This window comes from Quercus lobata, chromosome 12, assembly GCF_001633185.2.
Source record: "Quercus lobata isolate SW786 chromosome 12, ValleyOak3.0 Primary Assembly, whole genome shotgun sequence".
NCBI classification, from domain to species: domain Eukaryota; kingdom Viridiplantae; phylum Streptophyta; class Magnoliopsida; order Fagales; family Fagaceae; genus Quercus; species Quercus lobata.
The window spans coordinates 36,946,752-36,966,795 of NC_044915.1; the positions used below are offsets into that span (position 1 = coordinate 36,946,752).

At 35.9% G+C, this 20,044-nt stretch overlaps 2 protein-coding genes across 3 annotated transcripts; one reads left to right on the top strand and one right to left on the bottom strand.

Moving 5' to 3' along the window:
• Nucleotides 1-371: 371 nt before the first annotated feature.
• On the top strand, nucleotides 372-12,606 carry LOC115972569 (non-structural maintenance of chromosomes element 3 homolog). 2 transcript variants are annotated; one of them, XM_031092895.1, is made up of 8 exons: nucleotides 372-580; nucleotides 2,636-2,684; nucleotides 2,778-3,024; nucleotides 10,590-10,742; nucleotides 11,086-11,191; nucleotides 11,316-11,430; nucleotides 12,101-12,145; nucleotides 12,265-12,606. In XM_031092895.1, the coding sequence occupies exons 2-7, from the start codon at nucleotides 2,637-2,639 to the stop codon at nucleotides 12,137-12,139; spliced, it is 708 nt and encodes a 235-aa protein (XP_030948755.1). In that variant the 5' UTR covers nucleotides 372-580; nucleotide 2,636; the 3' UTR covers nucleotides 12,140-12,145; nucleotides 12,265-12,606. The 2 variants fall into 2 exon arrangements, with proteins under 2 accessions (XP_030948755.1, XP_030948754.1); XM_031092894.1 differs by having other exon boundaries at nucleotides 373-580; nucleotides 12,101-12,169; nucleotides 12,267-12,606.
• A 252-nt stretch (nucleotides 12,607-12,858) lies between these two features.
• LOC115971503 (5'-adenylylsulfate reductase-like 4) lies at nucleotides 12,859-17,714 on the bottom strand. Its single transcript, XM_031091468.1, has 4 exons — nucleotides 16,863-17,714; nucleotides 15,362-15,549; nucleotides 15,148-15,272; nucleotides 12,859-13,641 (listed from the first exon to the last, which is right to left on the bottom strand). The coding sequence occupies exons 1-4, from the start codon at nucleotides 17,103-17,105 to the stop codon at nucleotides 13,196-13,198; spliced, it is 1,002 nt and encodes a 333-aa protein (XP_030947328.1). The 5' UTR covers nucleotides 17,106-17,714; the 3' UTR covers nucleotides 12,859-13,195.
• Nucleotides 17,715-20,044: the final 2,330 nt, after the last annotated feature.

A 20,044-nucleotide genomic window follows, 5' to 3' on the forward strand; every position in this document is an offset into this window, starting at 1 on the left:
GTTCTGGGTTGTTCTCTGATATTTATAAGGGTTATAAATCAAGTCTTAGAGACTCGATTTTCATGTGGTCGCTACGTGGAAAAATATGCCATATTGGAAGTGATTAGACCATAAAAATCGACTATCTGAAACTCGATTTTTAAGCCAAAATCGAGTCTTATAGACTCGAGATACTAGTAAATAATATAGTTTGGGAACCGGAACTACTAACTATATAATTGGAAAATTATGGTTAGTTACTCATTTTGGCCTCCTAGGTTCAAACTCTGGGTCTGTACTTGTAGTCAAATTTTAATTTTTGTTCTGTTGGATAGAATTGTGTGTGAAGAGGTCTATTATTGCTTAACTTTAAAAATATCTGACGTGGCATAATATGATGAGAAGGATGTAAACATATGCTTCTTTTTCCCGCCATATGATCCGCGCCGGAGATTAGGGTTTCAGACAGAGAACTCAGATAATTTGAATTCCTTCTTTATTCATTTCACTTATCAAAACCAAAACACGCAAAAACTACAGGGCTTCATTTGCTCAGGCTAAAAAGGTTCTGTCAACTCTCTCTGGTTTGTCTAACGATCAGGTAAAATCTCTAGTCTCAATCGTTATAATTGATTTATAACGATTATAAAGTAATTAATTATTGTTGTTTTGTTTGATTTATTTTTTCATTGTTAGTTTAGAGGAGTGTAATTTCTCTATCTATGCCAAACAATGAAATTTGCAATTGTTTGGGTTTTAAATGATGGATTATTGTAAACCCCTTCATTTTTAGATTTTCCTATGGAAAAAATCAATTACTACATCCAAACACAATGTTAATAAAGAACATTGTGTTTTTATATCTTGGTTGGCAATAAAGAACAATTTGTTTACAAAAGAGAGATTAGTGAGCAGAGGACTAGCAGTTGATTTGCTTTGCGTTAGTAGAATTTAGAAGAGGGTTAATTATTGGTGCTACCAAGAATCCATAGGGGATGATTGGGTTGTTGACTGGGCAGAGAAACAGTGGAAAGGAAAATCCTTGAAATCTGTATGTAGTAAACTGGGGCTTAGTGCAGCTGTTTACCGCATTTGGAGTCATAGAAATGCAATGGTTTTTCAAGGATTGATTTAAAAAGAAGATCAGACTGTGGGGCTTATCAGAATGCAAGTCAAAGATTCGAGTTGAAGGGGGTAGCATGTTCCCTACTGCCGATTTTATTCAGAAACTCTGCTGTGTAGGTTTGGATTCACAGATTCTGTTCTTCAGAGAAACCCTATTTCGCTTAAGGATGCTGCCTAGGCCTCCCTTTAGCTTTATGAAGTTGTTTGTTGTTTGCTTTGTTGGCTATCTGCCGTTGAGTGTTGCTTGTATTTTGTTTTGGTAGTGCTTTTGTTAGTTGGGTTTTTCTTTTTTTCTTTTTTGGTGTTGTAGTTCTGTTATGGTTCTGCAGGTTTGATGGTTGTGTTGCTTTGTCTGGCTGGGGCTTATTTGAGGTTCCTTTTGGTTTGTTGTTGTTGGTCTCCCTTTTAAGAGCCTTGTCTGTATTGTTGCTGTTTTGGGCTGTGTGGTTCTGTTTTGTTGCTGGTTCTCCAGCTTTTTCAATAAAGATTCTTGATTATCAAAAAAAAAAAAAAAAAAACACACAATGTTAATAGATTAGGAGGAGGGTCTGTTAAATTTGTGCTTTGATGTGTGTGTTTATATTTTTTATAATTTTTTTTTATAAGTATGTGTTTATATTTTATAAATATTTAACATTCTTTGTGGAAGCTATTAAAATACATGATAATCAAATGCTGGTGGCTCTGTAAGAAACTGATCTTTCGGAAGTTCTCAATAAGGAAATACTGATAAGGTTCATGCCACTGAATTGTTTTGCAGTTCCTGTTGAATTTGATGTTATAATAATTGATATTGTATAAAAGCACTGACCACACAATCAGAATCTTGATTCTCACACTGGGATTTCACCAGTTCATTCATTTGCTACAATCGTAGTACTCCTGTCAATACTATTCTCATCAAATGAACTTTTAGCATCCTGCATTTTAAGCTCATCAACAGCAACACTCCCTGCCGAAGTATCACAATAACTTCTTGATAAATTTAATGATGGCACCGTACTTCAAGGTTGAAAGTTACATCCGAAACCAAATTGGTGGTGTGCTCTTGTGCTTTTCTACCTTCTCAGACCAAAACGAATAACTGGTCGTAAGACTTGCTTTACAAGTTTTTTCTTCGAGTGATAGCAAGCATCTCAAGCCATGCATATCCTTTTTACAATGGCCTAGATATGAGGATTGGGGATCTCAACCTGGATTCTACTTAATTAGTTTTTCCTTCGATGCAGCATGAATAGGACAATGGTTTAAAATTTGAGGCCTATTTGCAGTTGGGCAGTGCTTATCAGTTAGTCTGCTTGTTTAGGTTGCTATGTTTTATATTGTGCATGTATAAAACATGAGCTGGATTTGAAACCAATCATGGATTTGTCATGGCATTTGCTCTTAAAATTAATAATGGCAAAAAATTTTCAAATAGGGTATTGTTTTTTACGTTTTACCCCATTTATACTCTAATATGGCATCTCTTCTTGTGTACTTGTTTTGGTGCTTTGATGTAATTCTTGCCTACTCGTTTTTCTTTCTGTAGGATGGCCAGTGCTAGGGAAGATTTCTCTCAATTTGATATTTCAAAAGAGGTGTAGTTTTGCATTTCACTTCCATTTAATGATTGTCATATCTTTAAATTAGAAAATACATCTGATCTAATGTGTAAACAATATTCTTCCCAGGAAACGGACAAACTTGTTGCAGAAGTAATCCGCTATGTCCTTTTCAAAACCCACCAAAATTCTGGGTGCCCAATTAAGAGGGATGAGCTTACTCAACTCGTTACTAAAAACTATCGTCAGCGTGCTCTTCCTGCTGTTGTGATTAATGAGGCTAAAGAAAGGCTCTCAAGCATTTTTGGCTATGAGATGAGGGAGCTTCAAAGATCTCGTCCTTCATCAACAAACCAAGGGCGCTCTTCCCAGCAAAGTGAGAAACTATCACCTTAAAATTTATGATAAAGCATATTATTTTCTGGAGTGTGCACAAGGTGTAAGGCTCCAGTTTGCACTACATATACACGTTTGTTTCACATTGATCACAAGTCACTTGACTTACTAATTTCTATAACAGAAGTAGTGATCACATGTTTGCCATGTTTTGCCATGAGTACAAGCCCATGGTTACCTGTTACAGCGGCACCTTTTTTTTTTTTGGGGGGGGGGGGGGGGTGGGGGGGGGGGATGGAGGATAGTTAAGTTACACATGCACTCAGTTGGTCTTGAACTTATAACCTCACCCTCCACCTAGTACTTGCTAGGGAGGGAGGTGCCAGTTAAACTAGAGCTTGCTGGCCAGGTTATATTAACTTTTTAAAAGTATTAATGTTTTGTCAAGACACCTATCAATAAAAAATTAATATTTTGTCAAGACTACCACTGGATTTTATTCTCCTGACTTGATACACATTCATGCATGCTGAATTTAATGTCAATATGATGTTTTATGCTAATGTAAAATTTATTTATTCAGTATGTTTTTAAAATATAAAAAACCCATAATTCTAAACAATTTTTAGATGTTCCTAATCTTCGATTATGTTGGTATTTCGCAAGCATGATATACATGCAAAGGTCATATAATCCAATGATTGGTTTAGTGAAATATTGATCCTAGAGGAGTTACTAAGTGATGTGACATGGTAAAACTGTTACACTAGTTGTAATTTGAACTTAATATATATATTAACAGACACACATATATGTGCATGTATATATGGATGTATAACAGTATTTGAGTTTTGACTTCTTGGATAAGAGAAAGTGCAGTTTGATCCATTATTTTAAGCCAAGTTACACAAAGTTAGATTATCAGATCATAATTTTTTCTATTGTAGATTTCACCAATAAGTTGTTCGGCTGACAATACACTGATCTGTCATTTCTATTTCTTATTTATTAATTGTTTTAAGAATTGCCACCTTTGGCTACCCTTTAATAGGCATTTGCCATAAGAGGTTTCAATTTCCTTTCCACCCCCATGTTCATTTCCAACACCTTGAGTGACCTGCCTACAACCGAAATGGAAACCAAGCATTTTGAGGGAGTGATAGTGAAATTTAGTTATAGCAATGTTCTCTCATACCCAGTGCACAAAACTCCCACTTTTTGCGGGGTCTGAGAGGAGTCATGGTAGGTAGCCTTACCCTCAATTTGTTTTGGAGAGGCTGGTTCTAGGACTTGAACCTGCGACTTGTTGCTTTTGATGAAAGGCACTTGTCATTGCACCAAGGCCCAACCTCTACTAAGAGAATCCTAAACTACTTTAAGAACTGAGGAAGATATTCCCTATTTACAGCATAGGATCTTGCTACATATAGTTTTTTTGAAGCCTCCTTTAGATTGGACCTGAGCCCTAACTTCCCATTTTATTGCCTGGATAATGGACTTTCCAGTCTTGAGATTCTAAGCATGGATTCTGGCATTACGCTGGATCCAAACATGATACGTGACTGCCTCCCAGCCTAGCTGGCATAACATTATCTTAAGATTATTGCGCTTCAAATTCTGCAATCCCCAGTTGATCACAGCATCCCAATAACACTAAGGATTTCTAAGAAGGTAGCACCTCATCACCTCTCTCCATATCAGCAAGCATTCAAAAAAAAAAAAAAATGATCTCTACTTACCAAGACCTTTCTACAGAAAACACAATCTGAATTCCCATGTAGCCCCATTGAAGGAGCCTATCATGAGGGGGACGTATTTTTTCTAAACACAACCCATCCAATGAAATCATGCTTTGATGTAGCTATAGGAAACCAAATCAGTTTTCTCCAAGAAATTTCTGGCTTTTTCAATCTAACTTCACACCAGGTCATGGAAAAATTGAATTTACCTGTCTTTGAGAGCAGCCACATGGGTTGATTTTTACCACCAATCTCAACCAAGTGGAGTTTGGTTTGAATGGCTACAATCTCATTTGATCTTTCAGGTTTCCATCTCTAATCTCCATTATTCCTCAGCACATTAGACAGCTTTGCGTCCATACCTAGTAGCATCATTGTAAATTACTCTATAGCCATATTTTTCATATAGAATCCCATCTGGGTGCCACCAATCACGCGCCAAGGAAGATATGGGAAGTTGGGAACCATCTCCAACAACAAATTTCAGATATTGTGGTGCCAAACCCCTAACTTAATTAATCTTCTCCATCCCCTGGTACCATCTTGGGATGCTTTGACACGCTGAATCCTTCAATATGTTGTTATGAACCCATGCCACCCAAATTGAACCTGCTTGAGCAAAAAGTTCTAGATGTGTTTCAAACAAGCCACCTTATTCCACTTCTCTCCTTCAAGCCTAACCCACCCTCCTTAAGAACACAAATATATTTTCCAAGGAATGTTGGCATTATTTGCTGCTTTATCAGGACCATTCCACAAAAATTTGTTGAACTTTTGTTCAGCAGTTGTAATGACCTTTTTAGGTGGTGTAATCTTCCTGCAAAGGACAACTTTTTTGACATCCAAGAGCTCATTCTAGCTGTAATTCTATCAATTAGAGGTCGAAAATCTTGATAAAGAGGTACCTTCATGGAAGTGGAGAGAACTAAAAATTTGCTGTTTAAGGCTATTCATTAGCTTACAACTCAGACAGCCTTAAATTCATCCGGCACTTTTCTGACCAATTGGACATATGACAAATCAGCAAATGTAAATTCATTAGGTTGTCAGCAAAGCAAATATTGATAAGCTGTAGCCTGCCACATTAAGGGTGAAGCTTGAAGCTTTGAGATTTCAACTCTCTTATCCATGGTGGTCTAGTAAATGCCTCCATTGCTAGCACAAACAAGTAAGGAGACAAAGGATTCCCTCGTTTAAGACCTTTACTTCCTTTGAAGTAGCCAGCCAAGCCTCCAAAAATAGCCACAGAAAATTTAGGTGTTGAAATACATTTTTCAACCGATGCAGCATATCTCTTGGGAAAGCCAACAAGACAGTGACAAAGCAAACTAAACTTCCACTCTACTGAGTCATAGGCATTTTTCAGATCTACCTTAATAGTACACTTGCCAAGACCCTTTCTATGGTAAGTCTTGACTATTTCTTGTGCTAACAACACATTCTCAGCTATACTTCTACGTGGTACAAATGCAGTTTGGTTAGGGCTGATTAATTAACTCTAGCATGCCTTAGGTTATTTGCTAATATTTTTGTGATGCATTTGTAAATGATGTTGCGGCATGAATTAGGCCTAAAATCACCCATATTTGATGGATTGCATGCTTTAGGTACTAAGATAAGGATAGTGGCATTCATTTTCTCCAAGCAACTTACCTGAAGCAAAGAAGGGCTGGATAGCTTTCACCACATCAACTTGAATAATAGACCATGCCTTGAAAAACTAGGTTTTGAAGTCATCAGGGCTGGATCCTTCTCATTATCCATAGAAAACAAGGTCTGCTGAATTTCCATATCCGAATCATCCTTTAGCAAATTCTCCTCACGCCTAGATACAATCTGGAAGTCCATCACTATCTGGTTTTTACTAATTACCTCTTGTGGCTGCTGTCCTTTAGAAACACCAAGTAGGTTTTGATAGAATTCTACTGCCATCTTTTTTACTTGCTGAGGATCCACTGTCTTTTCGCCTTCATTATCATACAAACACAGAATAGAGTTTCCAAAGCTTCTGATTTTCACAGCTCTATTAAAGAAAGCTGTATTATTGTCTCCCAAATTTAATCAATATTTCTTTATTTTTGGTTCATAAAAGCCTCCTCAGCCCCCCTTATAGACACATACTCATGCATGCATTTCCTTTCTTTAACAACTAGCTCATTCTGCCTAGGAAATTAACATTTTCGAACACTTTCAAGCCTTATTCTTGCACAAGCAACTCTGTGTGCCTCCATAAGCTTCCTTACTGATCCTCTTTAGAGCTTGCTTCACTTACTTTAGTTACAATACAACCTGAACATTGAGAACCCTTGAACCTCAATAGCCCATTCTTGTTTCACCCAATCTAAAAATTTATTGTTATAAGCCAAGAAATTGAAGAACTTGAAAGGTTTAGACCCATAATTCCTGTTCTCCCCAACGGAAATTAAAGCAGGAGAGTGATCTGAGATCCTTGGGGCTAAAATTTCCTCCACTGCCTGCCCAAATTCAGAAAACCAGTGCTCATTGCCCATAGCCTGATCCAGATTCCTCGCAAAAAAATGAACAAAGTTTCTCTCCAAACTAGTTTGGAGAGAAACCCTTTAAACTCCTTGTATATCTTTATATTGAGTGTGAATTTTGAAAATCTAACCGTTGGATTGCATGTTTTTATTATATCCTTCATGCTTATAAAATTTCAAGAAAATCAAAAATCAATTATTATGTCATAAAAAAAAATGTTAAAATTTTAAGTTTTTGTGTTCTAAAATTGTGTATAAAAAATAAGCGTATTGATTGAATAGTAAATATGATATGCATGTTAAAAATATAAGGAACATGAAATTCAATGGTTAGATTTTCAAAATTTACATCCATAAAAGAAATATATGAGAAGCTTGAAGAGTTTCTCTCCAAAGTAGTTTGGAGAGACTTTGTTCCAAAAAAAATATTACCCTCTTTTATAGCACGTTTTGTAAAAGCACCCAATAAAAGGACGATCCATGACTTCAATATTATACAAACACTGCCCAAATTGATGATCATGTAATGAAAGCTCTTTACCACCCATTCTTTCCTCATTATTCCTTACCACATGAAAATCACTCGCTAGAACCATGCCCCATTTACAATCTGAGCTTTAAACTCTCCAACTTCTTCCTTCCACAGCTTCCTTCTTTCTGTCACCCTTATTGGAACCATACATAAAGACCAAAAGATGCTATGATTTCCTTGACCAGTTTGATATATACAGTGTATAACCTGGTCTGAAGAGAAAATAACCTGCACTGAGCATTTATCGCACTTCCAACAAATCCAAATCCTCCCTAACCCATACTAAGCATAAAAACTCCATCCTGGAGTAATAATATCTTTGACTCTAGATACATTCTCCTCTTTAACTCTTATTTCCACGAGGCAAATAATAGGAATATGCAAAGTACTCAATTTAGCCTTCAACTCCCTTTGTTTGAAGGGGTCATTCTGTCCCCCCTTATTTTCCAGATTAACCAGTTCATTTAATATCTGGAGGGGTTGAATACTCCTCCCTTCCCTCTAATCCATCTGCTATAACTCCTCATTTCTTCTTTACCTTTCTCTCTTCTCTCACCACTACTTGAGCTGCTACCCAGAGTAGATTTATGATCTGTTGGATAGTCAACTTAGTAAAAACCAGTTTGTTTATTTTCAGAAATCTCACTTTCTTCTCTAGTTACAGTAATGTTGTTCATTCAGTCACTATCACCACCTTGCAGCCAGAAGCTGCAACAACCACTGAGGTAACCTTTGACTGCTGTCGCCTTACCCATATAGTTGAAATTATAATATTGTGAATATGGAGAATTTTTTTTTTTTTTTTGATAAGTAAGAAGAGAATATTATTAATAAAAAAGGAGCAAAAAATAACACAAAGGGTTCACGGCAGTGAACAAAGGAAAAAGAACTAAAAAGACAAGAGCAGCCCCTAATCTATTCTAATAGATGAAAGAAAATCCGAAAGGGTAGAACAATCCAAATAACCCCAACATCTAGACCAATCAAAGAGTGTCCGCTGGCAAAACTCTAATAACTGAACCACAATTTTCTCCTCATCCTCAAAAGACCGTCGATTCCGTTCAGCCCAAATAGTCCACATTAAACAACCTGGAACCAAATCCCAAATATCAGAGCTATGCTTCCCAAGCCAATAATACTAGCAAAATAATAAGTCCACAACTGAATCTGGCATGACCCATTCGATCCTAAACAATCGAAACATATACATCCACAAAGAATGAGCTATCGGACAGAACAGTAACAGGTGGTCCACAGATTCCGTGTTGCTACAACACAAACAACAATGAGTTGCCAAAGGGTGACCACGAAGCATAAGATTATCCAAAATTAGAATCTAAGCATGGGCTGTAGTCCACATAAAAAAAGCCACCCTTTTAGGAACCTTAACTTTCCAAATTCCTTTCCAAGGGAAGGTGGAAGGATCTGCATTTCGAATCTTATGATAAAAGGACTGAGTATCGAACTTCTCACTGCTATTAAGGTCCCAACAAAGTCTGTCACACCTTCCACCCCTAGGAAGTCGGGTTTGGATGAAATGAAGAAAGGAGTAGGAATCCGCCAACTCCCAATCATTGAATTCCCTTTGAAATCTTAAACTCTACACTCTGTCATTATCACCCACTGAAGGGCTTAACACCTCAGAGATACAAGTCTCCTTATTAGCTGAACACAAAAATAACCGAGGATAAAGAATTTTGAGAGAAACATCCCCAGTCCACTTATCATGCCAAAACAGAATACGAGCACCATCCCCCACCACGAAAGAGAAATGCTTTGCGAAAGTTTCCCACCCTTCACTAATGCTCTGCCATAACCCACAACCATGAGCCCCACTACAAGCTCTAGTGCACCAACCCCCTTTTCCTTCCCCATATTTCATGGCAATGACTCTAAGCCACAGATGCGAGGTTTCATGGCCATACCTCCAAAGTCATTTCCCTAATAGAGTTTGATTCAAAGGCACCAACTTCCGAATTCCTAAACCACCCAACTCACGCGGTAAGCAAACCTTTTCCCAAGCCACCAATGGATATTTAAAACACTCAATTGAAGAACCCCACAAGAAGTTCCTTTGAATGCATTCCAATCTAGTCGCCACAGCTTTAGGGATAGTAAAAAGGGAAAGGTAATAAGTCGGAAGGCTTGAAAGGGTACTCTTCAACAAGGTAAGTCTACCACTCTTTGACAAATAAAGCCGCTTCTAGCCTGAAAGCTTCTTTTCCATCCTCTCAAGGATCGGATTCCAAATAGAGGCTGTTTTGTACAAAGAACCCAATTGCATACCCAAGTAAATCATAGGCAAACTGCCCACCCTGCATCGAAGGATATTAGTCAAAGACTAAATGTTACGCACCTCCCCAATAGGGACAATTTCACTTTTCCCCACATTCACCTTCAAACCAGTAAAAGCTTGGAAACAAGTCAAAACCAGCCTAATGGAAAAAATTTGCTCTCTAAAGGCATCACAGAAAAGAATGGTATCATCAGCAAAAAGAAGGTGAGAAACACAGATACCAGTCGAATAACAAGTTATTTAGAGTTAGAGGTTCAATTGGTGAACATGCTTTTAGTGCCTCTTGCGAATGTGGAGAAAATATTTGCAAGAGGCACTAAAAGCATGTTCACCAATTGAACCTCTAACTCTAAATAACTTGTTTGTATGTTTCAATGAGGAAGAACAAAGAATCTTGCAGTTATCTCGACATGTTTTTCCCAACCATCTGAGATGGTGTGCAGTGCCAAGAGACCTAGCCCTTGGTTATTTTTTTAATTGTTTTTAAATATTTTCTATCTTTATGGGCTCTAATGTAGTTACATTAATTCCTTGTTCCAGGTGTTGCAGATGCAAAATCCTATATCCTTATAAGTCAGTTACCCGCTGATGTGTATAGCAAATATGTTGAAGATGTAAATACAACACATCTTACTGGTTTCACTTTCGTCATACTTGGTGTTGTACATCTAGCAGGAGGCAAAATTCCAGAAGGTATGGTCTCTGCTTAAATTGTTCTAAGATAATAAACCTAAGAAAGCACACCAAGAAGGAAGAATATTTCTGTTGGAAACAGCCTATCTTTCGAGAAAATTCATGGTTAAAACTTTCATCTTTTTGAGGATCTAGACCATCTGCTTGGTGGACTCTCACTTCATAGAAATTAAGTGGGATGCTTGTCTAATTATGACAGATCAGATTGTAAACATCGCCTCAAGAGGCTGTTGGCTTATGATTCTCACTTAGAAATTATGAGGGAAAAAGTTCCATCTAAATTTATCTTTTTTCTCATACTTTCCTAACATAATGGAAGCTCACTATTTGTGAAACATTGCAGAGAGTCTTTGGCATCATTTGAGACGGATGGGATTTTCTGATTGTGATGAAATCCATCCAGTTCTTGGAAACGTCAAACAGGCATTGGAGGCACTTGTCCAGCAAAGGTTAGAATTGTCTGATAGGGTTGAATTTTTAGTTATAATGTTTCTTTAACTGGTCATTTATGGTGCTCTTAAATGACAACAGACATACAGTTGTTTTTATCCCCATTCTTGTTTATCTTTGCAGATATTTGCAGAAGGACAAAGTTAATGGACCTGAAGGTAGTACTTTATTCTACGAACTTGCTGAGAGAGCTTTAGATGCACCAGTTAATGACAGGATTAAAGAATACATATCACAGGTATTGATTAACAATCAAGATTGTTCAATGAAGTCATGTTTATATAATAGAATCAGTTCTGTTTGAAATGCGTAAAATTCCTATTTTTTTAATCAGTCTACAAGAACTTGAATTACCTACATTTGTTGGTAAGCGGATGAATGTAGCTGTCAGTGAGGTTTTCCATGTCATCGATTCTCCATGGTCAACTCTTTAATAGGACATGGTTCTTACTGCCCATGTTCATCAGAAGTATGTGTGTGTAGAAATCTCCTCTCGAACCCATTTAATGGGCTTGTTGCTGCATATTTGCAATTTGCATGGCTTGAGGTTGAAGCGGATATAATGCATGGGGACTAATGATAAGTTTTATACAGTACATAGAGCCAAGGATTTTTCTGATGCTCTGGAAGACTTGATTGGACTGTCAACCAAAAAAGTCATGTAATTTATTGGTGATATGGTTTATAAGTTTATGACAATTATGTTATAATTTACTACTTGTTTAAACTTGGTAAGAGCCGATGAAATGTTAGGAGTTACATGTTTGTGAAGCTGGCACATGACAAATTGATCATTCGTTAGTCACTGACAAGAAGAATAATACATACTCCTTTTGGGGGGAAAAATTTGATATGTTTTATGTTTTTCTGAACTATGGCTTTCTGAAGGTATTCTATGTGTTTGGCAGATTGTGAAGAAAGATGCTGCCACTGGGGATGTTGACTAGTGTCTGACTCTCTTAGCTAACCCAATTGAGGTAGAATCTAATTGCGCTTTCTTTTTTAAGTTACTTTTGACTAGTTTCTGAAGGAAAGCTTGATGCTCATGAAATGTCCTTTGCCTTGTCTATGCAGACGCGAGTTCGCGGTTTTGATGAGTTGACTATAAAATAGAAATATAGTGGAGTATGGAGTACCTGCTCAATGTATATTTTGCGTAGGAGATTAGGGTTAACAGCTGGCATGAGTAATCTCGCTTGGCCAATTCCTGTGATGGAGGTTGGCCACAATGCGTGTTGCTTGCCCATAGTTTTTTGCAATTTGCTCTAGGTCATTAGTTGAACCTAGAAAGTGATATGCTTGCTACTGTACCCAGATAATTCCTCCAAAAATCTGAATTTAGTTGGAGTAGCTATTTATTATAATTTTGTTCTTAAGGGAGAATTTTATGGAAACGTTTGATGTATTTATCTAATTATGAATTCCAATATAAATCAATTTTAGATCCATCCCCACCTCCCCAAGAAAATAAAGTACAAAAAAACAAAAGAAAAACCAGCAATAGAATGATTAAAGTTATAACATCCCCATTTTAAAGGGTTGAACCCCAAAACGCCATAGCTAATTTTTCCTAATATCAATCTTCGTACTCTGGTGATCCAGCCATAAACATTGGTTGCAACATTCCAATTCCATATTGTAAATAATTATGAACATTACAACTCAGTAAGAATAAAGACAGATGGACTATCACCAATAACTGATACAAAATTGGAAATTGAGTCTATTAATAATGAGCTATTCACAAATTGCGGTCTAAAATTTTAACCTTTTCAAGGATAAAGTGTACTCTAATCTTATAAACAAATGAGAAACAGACAACTACAACAACAAGATACAGTAACATATTTCAGCTTCATCACAAGGACATTCAACCCAACTGAGTATCAAGGGTGTCGTGATGATTATCTGAAATAAAAGAACTGGCAAATAGAATTTGAAGCCAAAAGCTTTCAAAAGAAAATTCAAGTCACCAATCCAATAATAATGAAAGGTCATCTACATTAACTTCCAGGAAAATCCCGGCTTGTGCTCGCATCACCGATAGAAACTGTGGCAAGGGACTTGGAAGCCCAAGCCCTGGCATTCATTGCACCCTCCTGCAAATTGCTTCTCTTGCAAGGCTCTTTTAGAGAATTGAATAAATGTATTGCACGCTTCAGATAGCCTGAAGGATGCTCCCATAAACTCCCTAATTTCACATTCTGAAAGTGTTTTCTCCAAGTATATTGAGCACAGAAAAGTAGAGTAGGAAAAATAAAATATAGCAATCTCAGAAGAACAAATGCGGTTGCCAAAGCCAAATATGTCTCCTGCCGAAACAATTTCTCCGGAGACCTTGCCCATGAGAATGGACAGCTTTCCTGCTCACTGTTATCATGCGTCTCATTGTTTGATGGACGCCCAACTTTGTCAAGAGATACTTGATCCAATGATACAGTCTTAATGCCTAAAACCATGAATTAAATTCAGTAAAAATCGCACAGAATAAACTTAAATAATATGTAAAAAAGAAAAGATGCATGGAGAGAATGGTAGATGTTCATTAAAAAATAATAGCAGAGGAAAAAGGATGCATTCTGCATGCTAATGCAGATCAATGGCATGGTTGATACCACATGTAATCTTAAAAACCCCCCTCCCCTGCCAACTCTCTCCATCTCCATGCATGTATACACATACAATTTTCAATAAAGCAAGTGGGGAAATAAATAAGGGGAGACATTTCAACTATTGGCCTACACAAAGAAATAACCCATGATTTCACTAACTAAAACTGGAAAAAAAAAAAAAAAAAATTCACAAATAACAATTCAAAAATCCCCAATTAAGTTCAAGGACATATAAGTAATAATTAATTTGCAAATGAGGAATTTAAAAAACCCTTCAATAACCAAACTTGGACCATTAAAAGGACCAAAAAAGGGAGAGGTTCAAGGTCTTAAGATTGGATTGGAGTTAAACCAGATGACGTCATAAGCAATTAAATAATATGCAAGTCCCACATTGAAAAACATGAATGAAAATGTTTTAAAAGGAAGTATTGCAACTCCTATATCGAAAGAACAAAGAAGATGCCATGATTCTTTCTCTATCAATATGGGGGATTTTTTTTTTTTTTTTGGCTCAATGGAGAGGTTTAACAAAAAGTTATAAGTCACACAAAGGAAAATAACAGAAGCTGTCATACCTTTTCCTTTATAAATGGCAAACTCCTTTAAGTATTTGAGCATTGAATGCATGGGGCCATGGGCTAACTTTTAATGGGCCTAGCATTCTTAAGTTAAATAAATAGCTTATTCCATTTGTTATTAGTTGAAAAAATGCATGTAATGCACCTTTTTGTTTTGTGTGGAAGTAATCTAAATTTTAAAGAAAAATGATCAAAACTGGTTCTAGTTCTCGTGTTTGGCCAGCTTCTGACTAAAATTTGAATAGGCCTATTTTTTGGTTGGACCCAGTGTAGGTAAAAGCATCAATCGCACTTAAGCATAAAGACCTTTGGAATTTGGAGCCTAGGCATAAAACACAAGTGCACACTTGATTGAAGTGAAAACACGTTCTTCAAATATAATGTATAATGACTTCTCATAAAAAGATTCATGACAAATAGTTGAAAAAAGTAAAGAAACTCAAAGTTGTAATATATTTTTCCTATCAACTCAAATGGATAGTGCAATAGCACTACATTTGTAAGAAGCTTGTAAATTCGAATGTAACATCAGTTATTTGAATTTCTTAAAATTTTTATATAGTAAATTTGGAAATTCAATGGAAAATATGATAATAATTTTACAAAACATCACATTTTAAGCATGTCTAAGCACAATTTTAACAACTTTGTAAAGGGTTCTAATCTACAACTAGATGTATTAATTCATTGTAGACAGAGACTGTTTGAGATGGGAATTCAAAACAGAAGGCCACAGCAAATAAGCAAAATTAAATGCCTTACCAGTCACGTCACTATAGAAAGCAACTAGAGAACCAAATGTCCGGGAGCCATGATAACGAACACGCATTGTGGAGTTCAAAAGAAAAAGGGTAGGAAACCCATGAACTCCATACTTCGAAAGGATGCTGCAGGAACTCAACCAATGTCATTGTCAACTTTCAATATGATAAAATCACAATAAGCAAACCTTAAGGAAAATTAGTGATATACAAACCTTGGCCTGACAGCTGATTCTTCAATTGCGAAATGGGGGATGGAGGGATACAAAGAAGACAGTATAGAAAAGCTTGGTCTAAATGTCCTGGAGAAAGGGCACCATGATGCATAGAACAGCACAGCTACATATTCATGACTGTTCATGTGAACTATATTTAGCGCCCTTTGAAGCGAAACCTCATCTCCCTTCACAATAGCAAAGTATAAAATATCCTTTAGAATTATACTAAAAGACTTACAAAAGCAAAGCAACTTCTCAATTTGATCAGGCACTGTTGTTAATCTTATAAACAAATATATAAAAGAAAGAAAAGATCATGTACTGTTGTTAGGATCCATATATTTACCATGTTAGCGGTGACATATAAAAAAAACATAACAACGATAAGCATTATCCCTATCGGGCATGTTGCCACCTTTAAAGTAATAATCGATTAATTATTGTTTATCCTTTTTTTTTTTTTTTTTTTTTTTATAGGTAATAGAAATTTTATTGATTAGAAAAGTACATGGTGTTTACGATAGTAAACCCACTGCACTTGAAATGAATACAAACAAATCAAAGCGAATAGCTAACAGAAATTAAGAAGTCAGACATGGAAGTACAATGTGTAAAACCCCAAATACGAGACCACTCAAAAAAGAGTCCCAACAAGCAAAGACTTCACAAGATCCACGGGTCTCTCAATATCTTCAAACATACGCAAATTATGTTCCCTCTAGATTAACCACATAAAACAAACCGGTATCATATTCCAAACATTTGAAGAAAAATTCCCCAAACAATTGCTCCATGCAAATGGAAGAGAAGCAACAGTGTTCGGCATCACCCATTGAACCCCAAACATCAGAAAAACTTCACTCCACAGAGCATGAGCAAACTTACAATGCAACAATTGTTATCCTTTCTATTGCCAGCAATAAAGTTGTTACACGACACAAGCCAATATCTACTCAGTCACCTATCCAATTTATTTAAGTTGCAATAATATTTAAGCCTTATGAAACTATATTCAACAATAACCACTGAAGAGCTGGTAAATTTATTCTTTCTGAAGCAATGTCTACAAAGTGCAAGATCAAATATTACAAATTTTCAACTCCCAATAGCACCATAAAATTCCCAGAATTTTCCAACACTCCTGGCTGAGCTGTTGACTTTAAAATCCCAAACTCTAGAAAGTGTTTAAAATTCAATTCCTAATATAAATTGTTACATAAGAATTTAACAACACACAAAGGATTTAAGCTTTGAAGACTTGTGATGTTATGAATTTGAAAATAACATCTTACATCTAATCATTCCAAATCCATATCCTAACAAAGTTATAATCTAATCATGAATTTCAACAAAATTACAACCTAAAAAAAAAAAAAAATTCCTACATAACACAAACAAAACACATCAGATGCTAAAAATTCACCAAACATTTCATTTCCTCCCCCAAACAAAATTAACCTAGGAGAAAATGAAATGGAAAAATTGCAGAAACACGTACCTCGGTGACAGCAACGGAACCAAGGGATCGAACATCAGCGTACAAGGGGCAATTGGAATCCCGAAACCCTAGGATCGAATCGGCAACGGACTCCTTAGCACAAAATAACAAAGCCCTAGAACTAGAACTAGAACTAGTACTGGAACTAGAAAAATCATCGGCGGCGCACGTTAGCCTTACCCACACGGCCAAAATCACCACGATCCTCGTTCCCAAACACAAACCCAATTTCCTCATCTCCATTGACGACGATTTTTATTATGATAACCCTAATGATAGATATTGTCAATCAAATCGTACGGACCCACAGACAAAAATTTATTTAAAAATCAATCTCTATTTTTAAACAAAAAAGAGAGAGAGAACTTTAAAGTCAAGTTCTGGAGCAGGAGAGAGAGAAGAGAAAAGCATTTTAAAGTTGTGGCCTTGTGAGGGTCTGAAAGAAAGAGAATCAATGTATCTTTTCTATTATTAAAAATATATATATTTTTTGAGAAAATGAAAATAGGTGGTGGGGTTGGTGTTTTTACTTTTTATATTAAATATGAAATTAAAAAGAAAAAAAAAAAAAAAAAGGGTTTTATGATATGGTTAGAGGATGTTGATTGAGTATCAAATTTAATTAGGCAATCAGATTCAGATTCAGAGGAGCTGAGCCTAAGGAGGAGGAGGAGGAGGCGGAGGATGAGAGGAAAATTGGTTAGGTTTGGGTGCAAGACGGTGGTGCTGGTCAGACCTGTGTGTGTGTTGGTGTTAACTTGGTTGTTAGCAACTTGTTTTGTATTTTGTAATTTGTATATTATATTCAACAAGCTGAGAAAGATCAGGATATTTTTTTTTTGGGGTGCTAAAGATCATCAGGTGGTTGGTTTTAGACGACGAAAGGAAACTGACATTTATAGATATTAATGGATCATGATGATCATGCCAGCAGTGATGCAAGTGGAACAGTGCACGTGTTATAGTGTTTTTTTTTTTTTAAAGGAAATGATAATGGTTCTTTGTCTTCGGCTTGGCTCTTTGGGCTGTGAAGGCCTCGGATGAGCCCATGCCCTTTTTTAGTCTTGAGCCCAGCCTATGATCGCACGGACAATGGCCCATGAGCCTCCACCAATTCTCAAAAGGGCAACTTATAAAGCTCTTTTTTGCCTGAATAATAATGAGCCAGCAAAATGTTCATGAGACACAAAATGGATGAAACCAAATTGCGTGGTTCAAGTCCTTGCAATTTGATTACAAGGGTAGATGTTAGAAAATTAATAATAATTTGGTTGGTAAGGGAATAAGGGTGATATCACAAAACTTTTTTTTAATGAAGAGCTACCATTTGAATTAATAAGTCTGATTCATACTGATAACCATATACTTTTACACATACAATATTAGAACATGCATATGGCAACCTTTATTGCACAAATGCAATTAACATTAAATGCCAAGTGATGTTGAGATTGTCAAATTCAATTCTTATGCAATAACTAGGACCTTATCTATAAATCAAGTATGTTTATTACCACTAAATTTTTTAAAATGTTCTTTTTTTTTTTTTTTTTCCCCTAGCTTTTCATTGAGAAAGTATGTTTTAGTGGTAAGTCTTATGATACATGAGAAGAAGTTTGGTTTGAAACCCGCGAGCCATTTGTGAAATTTGTCTAGCAGCACTTGTTTAGCTATTGGGATGGAATTGAGCATGGGAAGATAATGATTTTAATTTTTATATATATTGGGTATTGTAGGTGTCATTCGAAAAAAATTAGACTACCATTTTTTTAAATTGATTTTTTTTTTTTTTGAGAAACAGGCCAAAAAGGCCACTTTATTCAATAGTTGAAAAATCCGATAAATAACAATTATAAACATCTGGTGGAACAAACTCCATCCAAACCAGCAATGGAAAAGAAAATTTTACTCTCTTGGTAAAGGCATCAGCTAAAGCATTACCTTGTCTATAAATATGAGAGAAATAAAAGCTCTAAAGAGAGCTAGACGACAACAGAATAATACTTGATTTATAACTTATTATACTTTTCTTATTATTTATTTGTAGGAAGATTTAAAAAAGAATTATATGGAAACAAACTTATCATTGTGTATATAAATCTAAAGATATATTAAGAAGAATAAATAAGTCCAATAAATTTTCTAACAATAAACCAACCATGGAAATCACATTCTTGGAAATGTTATTAGATTTATAATCAAACAAGACATAGGTAGAGTTATATTCCTAAACATTTAAGATTCATGGACATCAAATCCTTAGAAATTTAGATACGGTTATATTCCTCCCTAAGAACATCCACATTGGTGGTTTCAAAATGCTAAAATGTTATTTTTAGCACCAAAATATGTAAAAAGTGTGCTACATTGGTGGTGGTATATCATATATGTAAAAATTTTAACTACTCAGCTACAGTACATAGCCATCTAGAACTCAAATGTTAAAGCAAATAATATATTTTATTCTCCCTCCAATTAAAATAATATTTATTTCTTTTTTTCCTTATTCTCGTGCAAGCAACTGTATGTTTATTGATTATTATTCCTCAATTTCATATTTATTTAGGGTATGTTGGGTTGGGATGAAAATAGGGAGGATGGAAAAGAAGGAGAGGAAAATAGGGTGGAAAATAGAATTTTCTCTTATTTGATTTAGGAGAGAAAACAAGAGAGATCGAAAATAGGGTGGAAAATAATCCCTCCGAGCCCACATTTTTTTGTCCTTCCAATTTAGGAGGAAAACTAAGGAGAAAAGATGAGGTGGGTAGTAAATTACACAAATATCCTCACCTTTAAGGTATGTTTGGTTGGGGTGAAAACATGGAGGATGGAAAAGAAGGAGAGGAAAATATGGTGGAAAATAAAATTTTCTCTTATTTGGTTCAGGAGAGAAAACAAGAGAAATAGAAAATGGGGTGGAAAATAAGCCCTTTGGGCCCACATTCATGAATTGAACCAATTTGATTTGCAACTTTTGACTGATTGGCAGAGAAGATGAGATATAGTAATTTTGCAACTTTTTGTACATGTGGTGCATGAAATATGGATGATGGGCATATATTGTAGTCCACATTATCTGGATAGAGTATTTATTGAAAGTAGTGGGGAAAGAGAAAACGTTCGTCAAGAACTACTAAGCGAACTTAGATGTAGTAAGAAATGTCGAGACATAATTCGAATGT